Source organism: Capra hircus, chromosome 4 (assembly GCF_001704415.2).
Source record: "Capra hircus breed San Clemente chromosome 4, ASM170441v1, whole genome shotgun sequence".
In the NCBI taxonomy this organism is placed as follows: Eukaryota; Metazoa; Chordata; class Mammalia; order Artiodactyla; family Bovidae; genus Capra; species Capra hircus.
Window position 1 is genome coordinate 81,908,656 of NC_030811.1, and position 24,015 is coordinate 81,932,670.

Sequence of the window (24,015 nt, forward strand, 5' to 3'; positions counted from 1 at the left end):
AATTGTATGCAGACCTGAAAGGAAGCTGGTAGACACAGCTTATTTACAAATATTGGTTTGAACTTGGAAATGCATGACCGCATAAATCTTAATCCATTTAGAGTATACGCCTTTTGTTCCCTCAATTGCACATCCAACTGGGAATTGAGTGGAGCTGAGGGACAGTGTGAATTACAGGAGCCCTTTCTTGTTGCCAGCATTTTAGTGCTTCGCCTTTTGTTCTTGTTCCTGAGATTTCTCTACAGTACAGACTACAGAATGTTGATCAACATTTTGCCTAAGTAATGTTAATGAAACCACCCTACTTATACTGGAGGGAAGAACTGGCATATTATATTTCTTTTTGAAATGTTAATGTACCTTTTAGTAAATTATTTCTGCCTTCAAATCATCCTAGTGTTAAATTATTAAAGGGTGGCATTAAAGAAATATTGCACTGATGCAAATAGTTAAATCCCTTAAAAGATAAAAGGCTTACAAAGTTTAAAAGAAGGATCTTTTGGAGTATGGAAGCATTTAACTTCAAATTAAACATTTTTAAATGTTTGGTTAAGAAATTGATAAAATTTGCAGTTGTTTTGTCTGTGTTCACAAAATAGAGATTTAATATCGATTTCTAATTTCCAACCACTCATGAAAGTGAACTTGATTTTTTTCACAGTCTTGAAGGATTTGTTTAACCTTAATGTATATAAATGAACTGTAGCATCGTCTAGTTTATCAGAGAAGAAAAGAAACAAAAAGGAGGAAAAGGATCTCCTATTTTTGCAATATTTATTTATTTGAATCCGAAGGCAATCTTCATCCAGGTTCTATTCTTCAAATATAAGATCACTATTGTCTCAACAGTCCCTCACCTGTGTTATTTCAAAGGGAAGGGCACCTGTAAAGACTTACATGGAAAATATCAATTCTCAACATGCAAATTGTGACAGATATGTGTACTGTGAACACCATTTATAGTTCATCAAGAAGGGTACTCAGGAAATGAGTTGACAGGGCTCTAAAGCACACTAATTTGTTTTCTCTTTAATGGTCTCTTTTAATGTCAATCACTATGTTCATAGATCTTGAATAAATTGGGAAGTAATTTAGAGGGAAATTTAGAACTGCATTTGTTCAAAATTCTCCCACACAGTGATGACTGTTTGCTAAGAACTCCTAAATCTGGGTAAATCATTTACTTTCTATTTAACAATAGAAGACCTAGTGATGGCATTACTGTCATTGTGTACCTGACTCGTTCTCTTGCATGACTTCTCCTAGCCATACTTCTGTACGGATACAGGCACTGAGAGAGTAGATTTTAGAAAGCTATATTTCAAGGCGGATTTTTACACATTTTGATATCTGAAAACTATAAATGCTGATTAAAATGGTTGATGTATCATAATTTGATTGGTTTATTTTTTTTCCTTCTTAGCTATACATAAATGGTAAAGTGCAATACAATCGATGATGGTTTAGATTAAATAAAACAGTAATGGCTAGCACACATTTAAGAGTTTTCATGTCATCCTTTAAGAGTTTTCATGTCATCTACAATGGTCACCCATTACTTCTATAAGGAAAAATAAATCATTGCCATAATGTTAATTTAGTGTTAATGAGTTTCCTGGGAAAGGAAATTTTATATACTACATTCCTACTTGTAGTTATTTTTATACAGCATTTCTCCCTAGAAAATTTGAAAAGACATACCACTAATAAATGACTGAAATATTACCAAATTCCTTTAATGCAAGAGAAGCTTTTGAGAAAAGCAGTCTAATGTATATACTATGCAATCTGATTTGAATGAACTTACAATTTTTAGATTCCCAGAATTACTCATGATTAAAACTAAAACAGCACCAACTTACTATATCAAGACTAGGCAGACTACAAGATCTAACTTTACAACTATTATGCTTTTACTATGCCACTTCTAAGAGGGGAGGAGAAATAAACAGCATTAATTATCAGTTCATTAAAAGAATATTTGGCTATTTTGGTTTATTCAAGCCACACCAAACAAATGCAAGTTTATTTTCCTTTCATGTAACAGCAATAAACTGGCCTGTAAAATCTTCACTGGATGAGTTTAAAATTTCTCCTCTATATTGAAAAAGATTGCATTTTAACTTAATCATTAATTTTTTTCTTTATATATATTTTATGGATGCCATATTGACCTGTGCACCTATAATAAGCAATTGTGGATTAAGCCAGTATCTACGTGATACCAATAAATCAAGCAATATGATCAATCCAAATGAAAGAACTGAACTGACAGTAATCAGAGTCTCAACTGAGTAGACTAGGAGTTTACTTAAGAAATATAAATTAGTCGAAAAGAGAGTAAAAGTAAATAATATCAGAACTAATAAACATGAAAGACTATTTAACTATTACCCTATAAGTAAATGAAGTGCCATTTACTACATTTTCCTTTGATATTCAATATAATCTCAGAAACACAAAGTAAAAGCGCTAATTTCTAAACCTTAAACCTCAATTCCTAAGCACTAAACAAGTTTAGTGCTGAATTGAAGCACAACTGTCTCACCTTGAAATCTGAGATTTTTGTTTTTCGAAGACAAATGGACAGTATATTCAAGCTGTCATTCTTGCTGTAATCATATTAGAGTGAGATACTTTAAATGTGGGGAGGACACAGTTAACATTCCCCAAATGAGTTGTCTGGAATTGTTCTTTAATCAGAAACTAAAGAGATATTCACTATAATTGAGACAACTCAAATATGTAACAAAAGTCTTAACTATTAAGGTCAGACTTCTTCAAGGACATACGAAGATAAGACACAGCTAGAGGTGGGAGGAAGGAAGGGAAGGCAAAAGGGAGGGAAGAAGGGAGAGAGAGACAGAAGAAAGAAAAGAGGGAAGGAGGAAGGGTCGGAGGGAGGGAGGCAAAAAAAAGAAGAAAATTCATCACAAGAATTTCTGAGATTTGTATAATTCACCCCAATGACTCTTGAAGAACAAAACTAGTTGATCAAAAAAACTCAGACAAAAGTTAGTATCATCTGATATTTGTAAAAGCAAGCCAGAGCAGACAAACGATAATGTCTAGCTAATGTGGAATAAATTAAAGAAATCTTAATACATTTATTCTAACTTCAATTGTATTGCCCACCAAAGTGGTTACATTATGCATGTCACTTCTTAGAAAATGCCACTTGTTTTCAACTACTATATTTTCATAATACATACAAAGATTATTCAAATGCTACAGCTTAATGTTATTTTTCTGTTATTAATTTTATAAATACTTTGGAGTATGGGAGAATACTTGAAGGTATTTTTTTAATGAAGTATAGTGAACAGTTTTTTTGTCCCACTGTCCATCACTAAAAATATATTTTAAATGCAACCGTTAGTTATCAAAACACAAGACATTAATGTAAATATTAATTCAAGTAGTTAAAAAGGGTGCTTACTGCGAAATCCTCTCTCCACTGGTGGGCTGCTTGAACTTTTTCTGCTTCCAAAGCTAGACGCTGCAAAGGAAACAAGATTCTTAGAATTCAAATGACCACATGATTATATAATTGTTATATAATGCTTGGGTTTTCAAATCAATTATTAAGACATAAAAGAAACGTTCCTTATTTGTGATTCATAAATTATAAATGATTTAATAACCTAATTTACTAAAGTTGATATATATGTATTTACTCTTCAGAAATGCAAATAGCATAGTACTCTTGAATACCATTAAGTTCACTACCTCTGCCTCTGCAGTAGTGAGATGCTATCTATCTATCAATGCTATCTGTCAATGACTAGCAAGTATTTAAGAGAAAAGCTTTGATCACTAGAGTATATTAATCTTAGTAAAATCTTGCTTTTAATGAATATCTTTATAACATATATTGGAAAGAAATGACATTAGGAAATCAATAAATATGGGCTAAATTTTATACACACACCTTCTTACTAGCAGTTTTGGCTTTCTTTTTTTACCCAAAAAAGACAAAATTCTAATAATTTTCTCCTTGCTGAAATACATTCTTAAGAGTTTATTCAGATACCTGTGAGGAGCAAACTATCAATCCACACACTCAAAAATGGCTAATTTCCCCTTCTTTCTTGTATTCCAAAGTCATTAGAGAATTCTAGCCTGACTTATTTACCTTTAGCACTTTTAAAAGGTTATTTCATTAGGTTTAGTTGGAAATGAAATACCTATTATCAGCCTGCTAATGCTTTTTTGCAGATAAATTTTTTTCCTTCATTTTGGAATTGAACCCATGTCTCCTGCATTGCAGGCAGATTCTTTACCAGCTGAGCCACAGGGAAGCCCAAGAATACTGGAGTGGGTAGCCTATTCCTTCTCCAGCGGATCTTCCCGACCCAGGAAACCAACCAGGTTCTCCTGCCTTGCAGGTGGATTTTTATCAACTGAGCTATCAGGAAAGCCCACTGAATCACTTTAAAAGAAAAATTCCCAGTGTGCTTAAATGACAATGGTTCCGGTTTATCAACTACTAGGGAGTGATGTAATGTAAGAGAATCTAATAAATGTTAGAAATTGTACCAGGGAGAGTAACCCAAAAAAGGTTCTTTTTACCTAACAAAGCCAAACTCCTAAACAGAGCAAAATCATGGGAAAAGTGTATTCAGTTCAGAAAGTCACACTGCATCACAATACATTTAGAAAATCACATACAGTATAAAAATGTTGCTTGAAAAATGAAAAAAATGGTAAAAGAAATGGAATTGGAAGCAATTTCTTTATAAGAAAACTTTACTAGGAAAAAAAGAAAAAAGAAAAGACAGAATGAGGGAAAAAATGCATATACTTTAGAAAATTCAGAATGTATGTCTTCCCCCGTTTTTAACAATCCATATAAGAACTAAATTACTCATACAAATGGGGCCAATAATAAACTTAAGCATTTTGTGAATTTAAACAAAATACTGGATAGAATATAAATAAGTTATATAATTTTTAGGGTAAGAAATATTAGAACTCTAAAATTTCTTGAAGAGGGATATTAAGATTTTTCCTTGCAAGACACACACGAGGAGGCTGCAAATCCAACAAAACACCTTGGGGGACATTCACCCACAGGACCATACATGGTTTTCAAGGCACCAGGTCTCACTCGACCATGCTGGTCTGTACTCTGATCTAACTCAGAATCACATGGTTCATAATATGAACATAATCCACGTTTAATAAGCCATAGTGATAGTAATCATCAGCTAATTATTTCTAGACAAAAACTAAACAGGGATGAACAACAGTCACAAACTATAAGACAATTCTCTTAGAGGGCAGAGAGTCCAAATAATCTTTCTTATACATATACATACATATATATATGTGAGAATTATATATATATGTATATATACACTAATTTTATGAAGTAAATGCCATTTATTGCAAGATTGTGAAATAGCTTTAGAAGCCTAAAGACCTGTATTTTTGTAGAAGCAAAAAAGTATTTTAAAATGTTAGTTGGGAGCTGAAAATTTGCTGAATTTTATATCCTCGGCTTGGAAATCAAGAGATATATTATGAAAATGCACTACTACTATCTTCTTTTTTCACAAAGAAATTAATAAAATCATTTTTTTACCTAGCATTTTTCATGAGAAAGCAAAATACAGAACTTTAGCTACTTAGCCTATCTTAGGAATCAAAACAAATAGTTGCTGATGGTGCCCTTTCTTGTGGCAAAAAACCAGCTAGTCATGACTCACAGAAAACAGACATCTTCTGGACACTGCAAGTCCCTAATTAGCTTTTATTCTGGTAAAGTGACATTTTATATTTTAAAGCCAATGATCTACCATTAAATGCCATGGGGAAATTGTGTTAAGACTGATAAAATTCCTACCTAATAAAATGTGAATGTTTGCTTAGTAGGAAATCTCTGTTTTCATAGTTGCCTATATATATAGACCCTGTAACAATAACTTGTTCAATCAAAGATCAAGTTGCCAACATCCATTGGATCATCAAAAAAGCGAGAGAGTTCCAGAAATACATCTACTTCTACTTTATTGACTTTGACTGTGTGGATCACAATAAACAGTGGAATATTCTGCAAGAGATGGGAATACCAGATGACCTGACCTGCCTCCTGAGAAATCTGTATTCAGGTCAAGAAGCTATAGTTAGAACTGGACATGGAACAACAGACTGGGAAAAGAGTACTTTCAAAAGCACTGTATATTGTCATCCCACTTATTTAACTTATACGCAGAGTACATCATGAGAAATGCTGGAATCAAGCTGGAATTAAACTGGAATCCAGATTGCCGTGAGAAAGATCAATAACCTCAGATATGCAGAGGACACCACGCTTATGGCAGAAAGTGAAGAAAAACTAAAGAGCCTCTTGATCAAAGTGAAAGAAGAGAGTGAAAACATTGGCTTAAAACTCAACATTCAGAAAGTAAGATCATGGCATATGGTCCCATCACTTCATGGCAAAGAGATGGGGAAACAATGGAAACAGCAACCGACTTTATTTTTCTGGGCTCCCAAATCACTGCAAATGGTGACTGCAGCCATGAAATTAAAACCCCTCTTGCTCCTTGGAAGAAAAGTTATGACCAACTTAGACAGCATATTAAAAAGCAGAGACATTATTTGCCAACAAAGGTCCATCTAGTCAAAGCTTTCATTTTTCAAGTAGTCATGTATGGATGTGAGAGTTGGACTATCGACAAACCTCAGCGCCAAAAAATTGATGCTTTTGAACTGTGGTGTTGGAGAAGACTCTTGGAGTCCCTTGGACTGCAAGGAGATCCAACCAGTCCATCCTAAAGGAAATCAGTCCTGAATATTCATTGGAAGGACTGATGCTGAAGCTGAACCTCCAACACTTTGGCCACCTGAATGCGAACAACTGACTCGTTGGAAAAGACTCTGATGCTAGGAATGAATGAAGGCGGGAGGATAAGGGGACGACAGATGATGAGATGATTAGATGGCATCACTGACTCAATGAACATGAGTTTGAGTAAGCTCTGGGAGTTGGTGATGGACAGAGAAGCCTGGCGCGCTGCATTCCATTGGGTTGCAAAGTCAGACATGACTGAGTGACTGAACTGAACTGAACAATAACTTACTTCAGAGAAAGAAAATGTATCACCTCTCATTTAATTTACAATACAGTTTAGTACAGTATCAAACACTAAAACCAGATGTAGCACCAGACAGAAACAAAAAACCGAGATCAGCATAAATACCTGCAAGAAAAAAAACTGAAGATTCTGTCATATTAAGATAAGCCAGAAAATTTCATTAAATGGCTTTATTGTAAGTAAAACAGCACATATGGATTTAAAAGTCCTTTGGGTATGGAATGATAAGTATAGATACAATGTCATTAAAGTACTAATAATATATACATCCCTACCTACCTGTCGGTTTGAGCATGTAAAATAAAAAATCATTTTAAAGATATATTTTAAGAGCAAGTTTAACAAAATGGACTTGAACCTAAGCCTTCCAACTCCAAAGCTTATTCTTATTCCACAAGACCAATCTTTACTTCCCACTAAACCTATCAAAGTGTTAATATCACTTGGCATTCATAGGATATACCCAGACACACAGCAGGATCAAAATTTAAAAAACAAACAAACAAAACAAAACACAGGCAGAAAACTATTTAAGGTTAATGGAAAAACGCCCAGTACTTCTTAGAATTTGCTAAAGACTACAAGAAAAACAGCACAGAATGTCATATGTCAGTTTGGATACTATCTTTTTCTTTGGTCTTGCCCTCAAATCCAGAGAGAATGTTGCTAATCAGGGAGAAAGCTTTTGATATGCAGTGATCTGCAAGGAAAAAAAGAAAAGAAAGAAACAGATAACGGGAGAGGTTTTATCAGATCAGAGAAAGATCAGCTCCCTTGAAGGTCTATTCATTCTCAACCTTCACCTTTTTGTCATATCTTTATCTTTTCCACTAGCACAGCATTCTATCAAGTGATGTGCAAGTTTAATAGAAGCAGTATAATTATACAGCGTAAGAAGAAATAATTCTATCATTCTCCTTAAAAATATCTAAAGATACTTTTTCTTGGGAATATTTTCCAAACCTGTAAAAAATTTACTTCCTAGACTGTATGCTAATTGCATATGAAAGATAAAGTTCTCTGATACATTCAATTACAAAGAATTTTCCTTTGATAGCTTTGAAAGGAAATCTTCAGGGATCAAATGGTATTTCTGCTAGAATCCAATAATGTTGATACTCAATGTTAATAATATCAAGAACTGAAATAGCATTCAAATAAATAACTAATTCAAAACTATTTCTTTGGTTAGTGTATGTCAAGATTTTTCTTTCTAATAAGTAAATACTAGTTCTCTACAATAGACTGGTAAAAGATGCAAGTATAATATAATCAATGTTCAAACAGTCAACAAACTGTAAGAATGAGCAAATTATTGTATTATGCCTCTGTTGATAAGTTTTCCCTATTTTCATCCAATGTTCTTAAGATACCTAAAGAATCAGGATAACCATTTGAATGATCTAACCACATCTACTGAAAACAGCAAACAAGTAAAAGAACAGACTTCTGTGTTCTGAAGAAAAGTGTACAGGCGCCATTGATAACTCTGGATAGTGACAGTGTAAGTTGCTCAGTCGTGTTTGACTCTTTGTGACCCCATGGACTGCAGTCCACCAGGCTCCTCTACCTGTGGAATTCTCCAGGCAATAATACTGGAGAATGGCTACTGGGTAGCCATTTCCTTCTCCAGGGGACCTTCCTGATCCAGGGATCAAACCTGGGTCTCCTGCATTGCAGGCAGATGCTTTAAAGTGTGAGCCACCAGGGAAGCCCTAGTATGAAAATAAGTTAAAAATTGTTAAAATAAGCATGCACTTTTGAATCAAACAGATCCAGTTTCCAATTCTGGTGCTGCTGTTCACTCACTATGGAATCACAGGAAATGGACTAAACATTTCTTCAGCATTTCACAACAGTATCTACTTTATATATTTTCTATTGATATTTCAATATCTACCATATTATAAACTCAATAAACTTTTACTTCCCTTTGAATCTTACAAACACAACTACAAAGGACAGAGTATATTAGCACTGTAATCACTGATAACCACTTCAATGTGTACATATATGAGTGAAATGAATGAAAACATCTTAATGGTCCCTAAGTTTTCACTGTATTTTGATCTGTAAAAAAGCTCTTATCTGTGGAACTACAGAGTGTACCAAAAGCAAACACAATTTAGGGAATATAGCAGTTTTACACAGTAGTCAGTAAAATGAGTTCTTCAGTCTTATTTCATTTTATCTTATAATAAATGAAATTAGAAACAAGAGCAGATCAGTATATGAACTCTATTTTTCCTTTCTAGTGTAAGATTTAAGGGAGTATCATATATGCAAAACATATAAATAAAAGTTGCTGAAATCAAGCCAGTCATTATTTATTCTTATATTTGTGGCCCAGTGAAAATTAAATCTTTTGGAACATGGCTTCTGGATCTTGTTGTATAGATTTCAGCCAGGATATAACATATTCAGGAAATGCTTCTGAAATTAACTACAAAGCTTCAAGTCTAATATTCCAAAAGGCAATTAGCTCCAAATAAATTGGCAGACTCTTGGAATATATAAGCCAGGGTAAAGGAGATGTCATCTGGTAAGAATAGCAAAACTCCTTTTAGCAATAGTGAAAGTAAATAATACACAACTGGCAATTATCACTATCTTTTTTTTTTTTTTGGCTCTGCAGCACAAACACTAAAATAAAAAGCTGTTGAACAGAAAGTAATTTCTACATCAGCTCTGTGATACCTGAAAGAGCTGATGCACACCTGATACATACCTCTTTGATACACTTTGATACCTGAAAACAATCACCAGATGAACCTGTTCAAATCACCTAGACCACATACAAACCCACTCAACTCCACCACCATTTGAAGATTCTGATTCAGGTATCATTCCCAGAAATCTACATTGTTTCATAGCGAACACCTTTTCCACAGACTAAACCTTGAAAAGGCTCCTCTAGAACAGCAGTACCCAACCTTCTTGGCATCAGGGACCGGTTTTGCAGAGGACAATTTTTCACAAACTGTAACAGTGTGGGGGTGGGGGTGGGGGGTGGGGAGTTCAGGATGATTCAATCACATTACATTTATTGTGCAATTTATTTCTATTATTATTACATTACCTCCACCTTAAATCATCTTAAATCATCAGGCATTAGATCCTGGAGGTTGGGAACCCATGCTCTAGAGGGGAATATTTTAGCTATACTAGACATGTGAATTTAATCACTTTGAAAAACACTGTTTGAAACAGTAGCACAAGTTGACAGACAAACAAAAATAACCCACTAGTTCCCTAGCCTTACACTATCCTGACTCCCATCACATACTTAACTCTCTCCATCCCTCCGTTGTCTCTCCGTCCTATTCCCTAATTCCCTTTTTCCTTCTCCTCTCTCTTTCTCTCTCTCTCTCTCAGACTTTCAATAAAACAATAACTGCAAGTTCATTAGGCACAGGACACATTTCTTTCACGTCTGTACACAGCCAACATTTCATGCCATGTGTAGCAGGGAACAGATTACTCAATTACTGTGTGTGGAAATGCATAAATAGTCACTTTTAAGTACTGTCAAGATTTTATCTCAGTTGTATCAGGATTCATAACTAGGTTCACTACATTATTATCATTCATTATCATGATACTTCAGGAGGTCACAAAACTCGTTCCTACAAGGGAAGCATATTCCTAGATCAACACATCACTATCTAATTCTTAAAACCTGCTGGATCAATTCATCACCCACCACATGATCCTTAAAATTTAGTAGAATTTGGCTACGAATGTGATATGGACCCAAACTTATCTATGTAATTATAATTCCACTCTGAGACTCTAAAACCAATTTATAATCAGTTGCCTTATTCTTCAAATGTTGAATACAAATGCCGATTCAGAACCCCAAGACATATATCCCTCATGGCCACCAGGTCCACTTTGGCTGCCTGAACCACAGCTACTCCTTTTGATTTTTAAACAATCTTAAATATGTCATCACTGTTCCCTATGAACTAATTCTATATCCAATCATGATTTGGGACATTCTCTCATGCTTATGCACATCCTGTGAACAGAAGTGGGGTAGATTCTGCTCTAAATTATCTTCTCAAGAATGTTTGTGTAACAAACAGCGTTGGAAGACAGAGTGTCTCCCTGCAGAGCAGAAGATATATTTATCTCTTCCTCAGGTAATGAAGCTAAAGCTGAAACTCCAGTACTTTGGCCACCTCATGAGAAAAGTTGACTCATTGGAAAAAACTCTGATGCTGGGAGGGATTGGGGGCAGGAGGAGAAGGGGACGACAGAGGATGAGATGGCTGGATGGCATCACGGACTTGATGGATGCAAGTCTGAGTGAACTCTGGGAGATGGTGATGGACAGGGAGGCCTGGCGTACTGCGATTCATGGGGTCGCAAAGAGTCGGACATGACTGAGCGACTGAACTGAACTGAACTGAACAGGTAAATATAAATAATCCCATGGGGCAAAACTTGGGCAGACTCCCTTTAAAAGAGGGACACATCCCAAGCCCACGGCTCCTCAACTGTGACACATGTTCACAAAATAGGCACAATCTATCAGGGCGACTCAGAAATGGCCTGCCCTGGACTTGATGGTAAGGAGTTACCTGTGGAACCTCCCATGCTGGGAGTTACCAAGTCCATTGTATATGACTCAGAGAGTCTCCTGAACCTATGAAACGGTATGGCTAGCTTGTTAGCGTGCACAAAGAGTAAAATCTCAGACCCTTCTCACTTCTCCACACACCATATCTGATTGAGTCCACTTCTATGAAAATGCTCACTCGTCCATCTTCCTATCCTCAAACTTTCACCATCATATAACTGATGTCATCTTTATTTTCTCTTCAGTTATTTCCTGAGCATGCATTTTGCACCCTTTTCAAATTATTCCTAGATCGGGGGGGGGGGGGCAGAGTCACCTGGGAATAGTTCAAATACCCATACTGTTAGATCCCATCTCAGCCCTGTTGAATCAGAAGCTCTATCGATCTGTATTTTACCAAGACCTCCCTGTGATTCTTTTTTTTTAATTAATTTATTTATTTTAATTGGAGGATAATTACTTTACAAATTTGTAGTAACTTTCACCATACATCAACACAAATCAGCCACAGCTGTACACAGGGTGAAATGAGTTGGAAGAATAGCCTACATTGACATGAATCAGCCATGGGTGTACATGTGTCCCCCATCCTGAACCCCACTCCCAACTCCCTCCCCTTCTCATCCCTCAGGGTTGTCCCAGTGCACCAGCTCTGAGTGCCCTGTCTTATGCATCGAACCTGAACTGGCAATCTATTTCACATATGATAATATACATGTTTCAATGCTATTCTTTCGAATCATTCCACCCTCACCTTCTCCCACAGAGTCCAAAATTCTGTTCTTTATCTCTGTGTTTCTTTTGCGCTCACATACAGGGTCATCGTTAACATCTTTCTAAATTCCATATAAATGCATTAATATATCATATCGGTGTTTTTCTTTCTGACATATTTCACTCTGTATAACAGGCTCCAGTATCATCCACCTCATTAGAACTGATTCAAACGTATTCTTTTTAATGGCTGAGTAATACTCCATTGTGTATATGTACCACAGCTTTCCTATCCATTCATCTGCAGATGGACATCTAGGTTGCTTCCATGTCCTGGCTATTATAAACAGTGCTGCAATGAACATTGGGGTACCTATGTCTCTTTCAATTCTGGTTTCCTCAGTGTGTATGTCCAGCAGTGGGATTGCTGGGTCATAAGGCAGTTCTATTCCAGTTTTTTAAGGAATCTCCACACTGTTCTCCATAGTGGCTGTACTAGTTTGCATTCCCACCAACAGTGTAAGAGGGTTCCCTTTTCTCCAGACCCTCTGCAGCATTTACTGTTTGTAGACTTTCTGATAGCAGTCATTCTGACCAGCATGAGATGGTACCTCATTGTGGTTTTAATTTGCATTTCTCTGATAATGAGTGATGTTGAACATCTTTTCATGTGTTTGTTAGCCATCTGTATGTCTTCTTTGGAAAAATGTCTGTTTAGTTCTTTGGCAAATTTTTTGATTGGGTCATTTATTTTTCTGGTATTGAGCTGCATGACCTGCTTGTATATTTTTGATATTAATTCTTTGTCAATTGCTTCATTTGATATTATTTTCTCCCACTCTGAAGCTTGTCTTTTCACCTTGCTTATAGTTTCCTTCATTGTGCAAAAGCCTTTAAGTTTAATTAGGTACCATTTGTTTATTTTTACTTTTATCTCCATTACTCTGGGAGGTGGGTCATAGAGGATCCTGCTGTGTTTATGTCAGAAGTGTTTTGCCTATGTTTTCCTCTAGGAGCAGTATAGTTTCTGGACTTACATTTAGATCTTTAATCCATTTTGAGTTTATTTTTGTCTACCTAGATAGCATATTGAAAAGCAGAGACTTACTTTGCCAACAAAGGTTTGTCTAGTCAAGGCTATGGTTTTTCCAGTGGTCATGTATGGATGTGAGAGACTGTGAAGAAAGCTGAGCACTGAAGAATTGATGCTTTTGAACTGTGGCGTTGGAGAAGACTCTTGAGAGTCCCTTGGACTGCAAGGAGATCCAACCAGTCCATCCTACAGGAGACCAGTCCTGGGTGTTCACTAGAAGGACTGATGCTGAGGCTGAAACTCCAATACTCTGGCCACCTGATGCAAAGAACTGACTCACTGGAAAAGACCCTGATGCTGGGAGTGATTGGGGGCAGGAGGAGAAGGGGACAACAGAGGATGAGATGGCTGGATGGCATCACCAACTGGATGGACATGCGTTTGGGTGAACTCTGGAAGTTGGGTGATGGACAGGGAGGCCTGGCGTGCTGCGATTCATGGGGTTGCAAAGAGTCGGACACGACTGAACCGATGGTGTTAGAAAGTGTTCGAGTTTCATTCTTTTACAAGTGGTTGACCAGTTTTCCCAACATCACTTGTTAAAGATATTGTTATTTTTTCCATTGTATATTCTTGCCACCTTTGTCAAAGATAAGGTGTCCATAGGTGTATGGATTTATCTCTGGGCTTTCCATTTTGCTCCATTGATCTCTATTTCTGTCTTTGTATAATACTGGCTTGATGACTGTGGTTTTGTAGTATAGTCTTCAGTCAAGCAGGTTGATTCCTCCAGTTCCATTCTTCTTTCTAAAGACTGCTTTGCCTATTCAAGGTTTTTTTGTATTTCCATACAAACTGTGAAATTATTTGTTCTAGTTCTGGGAAAAATACTCCTGATAGCTTGATAGTGATTGCATTGAATCTATAGATTGCTTTGGGTAGTATTCTCATTTTCACTATATTGAACGTTCTGATCCATGAATATGGTATATTTCTCCAACTATTTGTGTCACCTTTGATTTCTTTAATCAGTGTTTCATAGTTTTCTATATATAGGTAGATTTATTCCTAGGTGTTTTAGACTTTTCATTGCAATAATGAAGGAAATTGTTTCCTTAATTTCTCTGTTTTCTTATTGTTATTGTATAGGAATGCAAGGGATTTCTGTGTGTTAATTTTATATCCTGCAACTTTACTATATTCACTGATTAGCTCTAGCAATTTTTTGGTGGTGTCTTTAGGGTTTTCTATGTAGAAGATCATGTCATCTGCAGACACTGAGAGTTACACTTCTTTTCCAATCTGGATTCCTTTTATTTATTTTTTTTTTCTTCTCTGAATGCTGTGGCCAAAACTTCCAAAACTATGTTGAATAGTAGTGGTGACAGTGGGCACCCTTGTGTTGTTCCTGACTTTAGGGTAAAAGCTTTCAATTTTTCCCATTGAGGATAATGTTTGCTGTGGGTTTATCATATATGGCTTTTATTATGTTGAGGTATGTTCCTTCTATGCCTGCTTTCTGGAGGGTTTTTTTTTTTTAAATCATAAATGATGTTGAATTTTGTCAAAGGCTCTCTCTGCATCTATTGAGATAATCAACCAACACCTCCCTGTCCAGCCCCTGCACACTGGCTGGTGGCAGACGCGAGTGTCTGGGGTATTTCTTTGCTGGGAGTTGTGGTTAGGCACGTATTCTGTGGTTTCCCACCGCGCCCCCCCCCCCCCAGTTATGTTGCCCTCTGAGATTCCAAAATGCCCCACAGACCCACTGGTGAGAGAGTTTCCTGCTGTTTGGAAACTGCTCCTCCTTCACTACTCCCTCCCCAGGACAGGTCTCCATCTCTGACTCTTTTGTCTCTCTTTTTGTCCTACCTCCTGTCAAAGAGAATGGGCTGCCTTTCGGGGTGCCTGGTGTCCTCTGCCAGCATTGAGAAGTTGTTCTGTGGAAGGTGCTCAGCATTCAAATGATCTTTTGATGAATTTGTGGGGCAGAAAGTGGTTTCCCTGTCCTATTCCTCTGCCATCTTAGGACCCTCCTTGTGATTCTTATGTGAACTAAAGTTTGAGGAGCACTGTTCTAAAAAAAAAGGTCATAGCACTGTTCTACTGAAGTTTCTATTATCTTAACAGTAAGCTCTAAAAGCTGTAAGAAATAAAACAAGAATAAACTATTTGTTCTAAAGTCTTTTTAAAAAATAATAAACCTTGTAAATCAGATATACGAAAGATGAATACATGAGGCAAAAATCTCTGATTTGATTAACCCCAATCACAAGATAACAATTCAGAAGTCTACTTGTAATTTAGAGCCTGACTTTTACTGATTAATACAGTTTATGAACTTTGTATCTGAGATTATTAACTTTAATTTCAAAGCATTAAAATACTGAAAATAATACTTGCTAGTTTGAAAAATATGTAAAACAACTGCATAATGTTACAGAACAGAGTGTTAAATGCATATTACAAACTGGAGAAGTATCTTTGATTCTTCAATAAAATATACTAAAATATTATGAATTGAAATTAATAAAATTAAACTTTATAAATGCCTAAAATTGTCTATTTTTCCTTGAATATATTATCAAAACACATTGCCTTAATTTATAACTCACAGTTCTCTTCTTCTTTCTTCCCTTACTTCTTGCATCCTTCCCTTCCCATTTCCCTTCATTGTCTATACAGGACACTGAATGGGCTAAACTTTCTTAGTTCTTTTAAGCCCATCACTCACAATTTGCAGGTACTTTTGTAGGCTACAGGGCTTCATTTTGGTTTTTATATGTTGGTTGGCAAATACAGCATAAACCACAGAAGTGTAGACTAGTGAGAATGGTGGAAAAGGTGGTACTTCTAAATAAGGGATCAAATTTTGTAGGAAGCAGGTAATATAAAAGAACTGGTGAAGTATATAACCACTTTAAGAAGGAAAAGATGTGCAAAGAGCACTTTTCACAGTCTTACGCTTTGCGTGAGGCTCTGCCTTCCTACAAATCTAGGAATGCTCCAAAGTTCACTGAGTTTTACTAGTTTCTGAAAACAACAAAACTACTATTTAATTGAACATGATGCAAATTGACATAATTTTTAAAAGATGTAGTATAATAGGTAAGAAGTACCTTTGAAATTGTTTCTTAACACTTTATTTTGACCTTTTTGTTTGTTTTTAAGAAAAAAACAGAAGGTGAATCTAAAGGCTTTAACTCTCTTCAAAGACCATAACTAGAAGCAGGAATAGAAATAAATACACCTGGTCAAAGATTATATGTTTATAATGTACCTTTAGTTTTATATATGCATACATTTAAGTTTATATATTTAGCAATAAACTGATATTAAGTGGGAAAAAAATTATCAAGAACTGAAAGTCGGTCAGTCGTCTGTCCGACTCTTTGCGGCCCCATGGACTATACAGTCCATGGAACTCTCCAGGCCAGAATACTGGAGTGAGTAGCTGTTCCCTTCTCCAGGGGATCTTCCCAACCCAAGGATCAAACCCAGGTGTCCTTCATTGCAGGTGGATTCTTTACAAGCTGACCACAAGGGAAGCCCAAGAATACTGCAGTGGGTAGCCTATCCCTTCTCCAGGGGATTTTCCTGACCCAGGAATCCATCTGGGGTCTCCTGTATTGCAGTTGGTTTCTTTACCAGTTGAGCCAGTAGGGAAGCTCTATCAAGAAGGGTGGACTGAAAAATCTACAAAATTTTTTGTGATATCCTATACTGAAAACTGGATCATGGAAAAAGCAAGAGAGTTCCAGAAAAACATCTATTTCTGCTTTATTGACTATGCCAAAGCCTTTGACTGTGTGGATCACAAGAAACTGTGGAAAATTAAGAAAGAGATGCGAATAACAGACTACCTGACCTGCCTCTTGAGAAACCTATATGCAGGTTAGGAAGCAACAGTTAGAACTGGACAGGGAACAACAGCCTGGTTCCAAATAGGAAAAGGAGTACATCAAGGCTGTATATTGTCACCCTGCTTATTTAACTTATATGCAGAATACATCATGAGGAATGCTGGGCTGGAAGAAGCACAAGCTGGAATCAAGATTGCCAGGAGAAATATCAATAACCTCAGATATGCAGATGACACCGCCCTTATGGCATAAAGTGAAGAGGAGCTAAAAAGCCTCTTGATGAAAGAGAAAGGGGAGAGTGAAAAAGCTGGCTTAAAGCTCAACATTCAAAAAACTAAGATCATGGCATCTGGTCCCATCATGGGAAATAGATGGAGAAACAGTGGAAACAGTGTCAGACTTTATTTTGGGGGCTCCAAAATCACTGCAGATGATGATTACAGCCATGAAATTAAAAGACGCTTACTCCTTGGAAGGAAAGTTATGACCAACCTAGATAGCATATTCAAAAGCAGAGACATTACTTTGCCAACAAAGGTCCATCTAGTCAAGGCTATGGTTTTTCAAGTAGTCATGTATGGACGTGACAGTTGGACTGTGAAGAAAGCTGAGTGCCGAAGAACTGATGCTTTTGAACTGTGGTGTTGGAGAAGACTCTTGAGAGTCCCTTGGACTGCAAGGAGATCCAACCAGTCCATTCTGAGGGAGATCAACCCTGGGTGTTCTTTGGAAGGACTGATGCTAAAGCTGAAACTCCAGTACTTTGGCCACATCATGTGAAGAGTTGACTCATTGGAAAAGACTCTGATGCTGGGAGGGATTGGGGGCAGGAGGAGAAGGGGACGACAGAGGATGAGATGGCTGGATGGCATCACTGACTCGATGGATGTGAGTTTGAGTAAACTCCGCGAGTGGGTGATGGACAGGGAGGCCTGGAGTGCTGCAATTCATGGGCTCACAAAGAGTTGGACATGACTGAGTGACTGAACTGAACTGATACTGAAAACTTAAAACGTTTATCCTATTAGTAAAGGATCATTTCTTTTCAGATACAACATCTTTCAGCAATTATAACCAATAAAGCGTTTATAACTGTATTTCCCTTGTCATAATTAAAGAGTTTTAAAACAACCTGAATTATTAACCCTCTAAATCAACTCACAGACAAAAAGAAATTCATTATCTGCCATTGCCCTAAGCTGCTCTTTGAACAAATAACTAGAGAGGGTAGCTACTGCACATAAATTTAAAGTAACAGTAAATGCAGTAGCTTCATAATATTACACAGTAACCAAAGATATTACAGAATGTATTCAGCTATTCTGAACTTAATTTTGAGGTTAGTTTACAAACCACCACAATACTGTAAAGTAATTAGCCTCCAATTTAAATAAATAAATTAAAAATAAAATTAAATTTAAAAATAAAATATGCCAAAGGTCAAAAACATTAAAAAAAAATTTGTGCAGGGCTTGTTCAAGAAAAATTCAGGAAACCGTAAAAAAAAAAAGTATTGACTTTGAAAATATGGGCCAAGTTATTTAATTTCTCTGCACTTCTGTTTCTTCATCTGTAAAACAGATAATAGTACCCTTTTGCTGAATTATTTGGGCATTAGATAAGATTTTTGCTAAACAAACATAGCAGTGAAAACTATCCTTGTCAACAAAAGCTTTTAGAAATTAAGAACAGGAACAAGGAGCTTTTTCATTTTATTGAAGTATAATCAAACAGTTATATGTCACAGTAATCTAAATAAACTGCAGTACACCCAAGATCCTGTCAGATTACAGCTGCTTCAGCACCCTCCATCCTTTTAATTTTACAATAATGATTTGCCGACTTCAGCTCTCCTTCTCCAACCACTCTCCCTTTGATTCTTCTGTCAAAGGAGATTTGCTTCCTTTACCGCAGGCTACTCTCTAAGTGCTTGTAAACTATCATTCCTGCTATGTTATCTTAATTTTTTTTTTTTTACTTTTAAATAATCTACCTTTGAGTTTAATTAACTCACAGGTTGCCAATTTGGTGGGTGGGTTGTTGTCTCAGAAGAGAAAAAAAAATCTGATCTTAGACAGCAGGAAAATTTTGTTTTGAGAATGTTGCTACAGAAATACTCCTTTTATTTTCTGCTTTTGCTAATACATGAGTGGTGAATGTATCACATTGTGTGGCAGATAAAACTGCATGCTGTGTGCTCCTCCCCCACGTGTGTAATTTTTCCTCTAAGGATTTGGAAAATCACTGTGATGTGTAAATCAATCAAATTGGCAAAATATCCAATTTATTAGTCTTTATTTTTTACCATTTCAGAATCATCCACTACTAATCTGGAAAAAAAGAAATGCCATTTCTCAGCCTGGAAGGGGGGAATATGGGAGAGGATGGATACATGTATACATGTGGCTGAGTCCCTTTGCTGTTTACCTGCAACTATCACAACATTGCTTTAATTGGCTATACCCCAGTAAAAAATAAAAGATTATAATAAAAATAAATAAAAATTTAAAAAATTAAAATGCCATCCCTGTTCCTCCCTTTTCTATAGAATGTTTTTAAATGGCTATAAAAAATTCAAATGTGATTTTTCTTTAGAATTTAAATTACTTTTAAGTTATGAATTAAAAATTTACAGTAAATTAGTGAAATGATGGGAACCATAAACTTTATCACAGATACGTTTCAAAGATAAGCAATTTAAAATGAATTTATTATTTATTATTACCTGAACCTGCCTTACCTTGAAAAAATTTCTGTTACAGAATATGAAATCAAGTAGTGTAGTGTCCAACTACAGGAAATTGCCGTTTTTGGACTCTTTATTAAATGATAAAGTCAGAGAAGCAAAATTTTATAACTTTAAAAGTAAAAACCTTAGAAGCCAAGATAATATTGCTATTCACATTCACAGAATTATCTCCACAGTAATATAGTACTGCTCTTGTTCTATGCATGGAAAATTCAGCTTATCGATCAGTTTTTCTTTATCCTGAATGTGAGCCAATGTTTAATTGCTTCATATCCATAATTGTATTAACTTTGAATAAATTGTTTTAAATAAAAAATGTGTTCTATGACACAAAGGAGATTAATTACTAAAAGACAATAGCAATCCTTTGCTTTCAATCAAAAAGGCAGAAAAGCATGGCCACCTAATGAGGATTCAGCTTCATTAACTTTCCTCAAATCTCATTTGTATTATAAAAGACCACCATATATTCAATTCCCAGAAAGGTAAATTTAATCAACCCAATAGTGTGTGGATTTGTTTACACCACTATTGCTCATTATCTAACTGCAATCTCCTGCTCTCTTCAAATTGTAATATCATCTTATTAAATATTCTCTTCTAGTACCCTGGACTATTTTCAATTGAATAAGGGAATCCTCCAACATCCTAAACCCATCACCATGTCCTCTTGGCATTATGATAAAAAAATCAAGCCATAAAATCTTATGTTATTAAAGACTGGAAAGGATTTTAGAGGCTATTCCTCTCACAAAGGAATAACAAAACAAATTAGATAAAGACCCTTCTGTCTGGGCACTGAATAAAGCAACCCAAAAGGATTTTTGTTAGAAAGGAAGGTATGCTATCGAATGATACCATAAAATTACAAAATCTGTTCCACTACATATAATGTAAATATACTCACATTTAGTAAGTATATTGCTAATGAGGGCAATAATAAACATATGCTTAATAAAGAAGATCAAGGTTTTATGCACAACTCAATAAATCAAGTATCTATAGAGATTTGCTTTTCTTTCTTCATCCAGATCTCCATACGACCCCCTTCATGTATAATTACTAAAGATTTGTAAACAAATATCAGAGAGCTAAGGGGTCAAGAAGTTACCTCTTAAGTTAATTCACCTTAACTACTACCAGGAAATATATACTTACACTTTTACTGACTGTATATTTCATACATTTTAAGACATATTTTTGCATCTAGTCAATGTAAGGATATCCTAGTAGGCATATTTATTTAAATATCTTTATAATCTATTTCCAGCCTGGGAAATAACTTTTCAAAAGCTATTAATTTAGAAGACTTCTGCAGTATTAGTTTTCTGATAAAAGCTTTGAGAGCTTCCCAAAGCAATCTGAATTTATTGTGCTGCATTTCAACAAAAAGGTGTTTAATTAGTTGTCTCACACTTTTCTAAATCTGAAAACCTAATCACCACCTTCAAACTCAAAGAACATAGGCAAGCTGCTTTGAATATTATCCTGTACAAAACTTTTGGTTTTTCTTTCCACTCATTTCCACCTTCTATCCAGGAAAATTTTGACTTTAAAAGTATTCCATATCATTTAAAATCAAAGAAAAAATGTAAAACATCAAAGCATGAATAAACCCAACTAATTTCCTTTTCTCTTGTTAATGGAGCATACATATGTGTGAGTGTATGTGAATGTGTGCCTGTGTAATAATCTTCAAGCATAAATGGGCATTTGAGAGCAGCTAATCAAAGACAAGGACAAAGAAAAGTAAAGAAAATGAAAAAGCTGAATCACAGTATTAATGAATATATTTCAAAGGACAGGCTGCAATAAACAACTTTAGTCAGATATGATTTTCTCTCAATTTGGACTCACATTCATCTTAGAAACCCACAGAAAAATTATCACTACTTACTGAGAGTTTAAGCCCCACAACTCTCCAAAACAATCTCACCATATACTTCAAAGAACTTCTTAAAGTTGTATGTTCAGAAATCCACGTAGGTAAAAAAGCATGAGTCTTCTTTACTCAAATCCACTTTGTTCTGTGAGATATATGTACATATCTTTAAGCACCAAGATACAATTCTTGCCCTCAAGAATTTCACAATGTACAGAAAGAAAAAAGGAAAAAAAGTTTAATGGGATGATTAATGGAGTATCCTAAAGTCACTTAATCAACACTGGGGTTCCAAAGAAAAAATGAGAATGTGACTTTTAACCACCTAGTGCTGAGTGTCAGGTATTGCGCTAGATAATCTCACAATAACTCCATCAACGGTATTATTATCACCATGTTCAAAGCGTAAAAACCTTTTCCCAGCAGGCCTGAGGTCTGTTATGGAACAGGAAATATAAACATAAATATATATATATGTATTTTATATATATATGTTTCATTTACTATCAAATACAATCTTTAAAAATGGAGAATATTTTTTTAAGAAATAACGGTCCTGATAGTGTTTGCTTCATAGGAGAGACTGAAAAAAGTTAATTTCAATTTCTAAATCAAAATGGAATATGGGGACTGCATAGGGAAGAAGCAGAATAAGTGTGGCTGGCAGCACCAAAAATTATTCCTAGAAAAAATGAATTTTTCCTAAGGAGACTAAATCCTATGAAAAAGAAATGCATTTTGTTCTGCTGTGCATCTAGTTGGCTTTACATACACAAGTTTGGGAATCAAGCTAAGAAAACCAGAATTCTCTGCAGGTAAAATGAAATTACAGTTCTGAGGAAGGTAGGTGAGGAAGGAAATCCTGGAGGGTATTAGGAAGGAAAGAAGACACTTCAAGGTTGTATGTATATGTAGAGCAGATACAATGAGAGACTAGGGACAATTTCTCAACTGGGGACAGTCAAAAAAATTTTAAACAATTGAGAAGCTAAATTTTCAATTTAGCATGACTTTTGTGGCAGAGTTAATCCCTTACTATAACTTTCCCCTGAAATCTTCAGTATGGCACACATGATCACTTTGGGAAATTGAAGAAACATATTTAGCTTCTTTGGGGCCAATAAGGTATGTAAGAAAAAGGCTAAAACCGTGGAAGTAGAATTTGAATGCAAAAATAACATTGTTACTTTTAAAGGCACAAAATCTTGAAGACGGACTTTCTGAGGGAAACAGTATCTATTTGGTTTGGGAGTTATGGATTTTGAGATATATGTGGAATCTGGAAATCTGAGTAAGGTTTTAATGTTTTGGAATGAGGAACAATAGCTTAAAAATGCAGAAGTATTGACTGACAGCTATCTTCTCTGTGAAAATATTAAATGTGATCCTACAAGCAGACTATATAGAGAAAGGCAAAGAGAGTTGAGAGTTAATCTTTGAGAAATATCTATTTCTTACGTACAAGGATCAATAGAACCAGTAAAGAAAACAGAATGTCAGCATCCAAGATGATTCAAAACTGATTCCAAACTGTATAGGTCACAAGCTGAAATAACGGTGGTGTAAGTATCAAATAATCTCCCTTTGGCAGAGGCCCTGATAGGTTTTCTTATTTCTTTTATTCAGTATGCTCCATTGGCTCTGCATTTTCTACATAGATTTTCAAATGCTAGTAACTTGAACAGTCATTCCCTTTTAAAAAAATTTATTTAAACATCGGAATGAAATACTGTGTGTGCACATGCGTGTGCAAGCACACACACATACACACACACAACCATATAAGGGCATCTAAAATCCTGACCTCTATAAAAAATACTAGTTGATTAATGATATTTTAGTCATAATTTTCTTATTCCATTAAAGTTATCAAGTTTACCTCTGAATCGATAGATAAACTGGAACTACATTCCTAATCTAATTCCTAATCCCTTTTGTGTGATGTTTCTTCTGCCCAACTATACTGGTGAGTGATATGCTGATCTCAAGGGTATACAAATTTTATCCTGAGGCTTTATAGCTAGATTTGGATAGAGAACAGCATTAAGTAGAAAAGCATCTAACTCCTTATAATTCAAAATATCAA

At 35.6% G+C, this 24,015-nt stretch overlaps 1 protein-coding gene across 6 annotated transcripts in view; it reads right to left on the minus strand.

Moving 5' to 3' along the window:
- The window catches only part of CACNA2D1 (calcium voltage-gated channel auxiliary subunit alpha2delta 1), a 535,456-nt gene that overhangs the window by 242,838 nt on the left and 268,603 nt on the right, over positions 1-24,015 (minus strand). For all 6 annotated transcript variants that reach the window (XM_018047284.1, XM_018047282.1, XM_018047283.1 and 3 more), the window contains exon 4: positions 3,440-3,499. In XM_018047284.1, the coding sequence (XP_017902773.1) occupies positions 3,440-3,499 (60 nt within the window). The remainder of the gene's footprint in view (positions 1-3,439; positions 3,500-24,015) is intronic.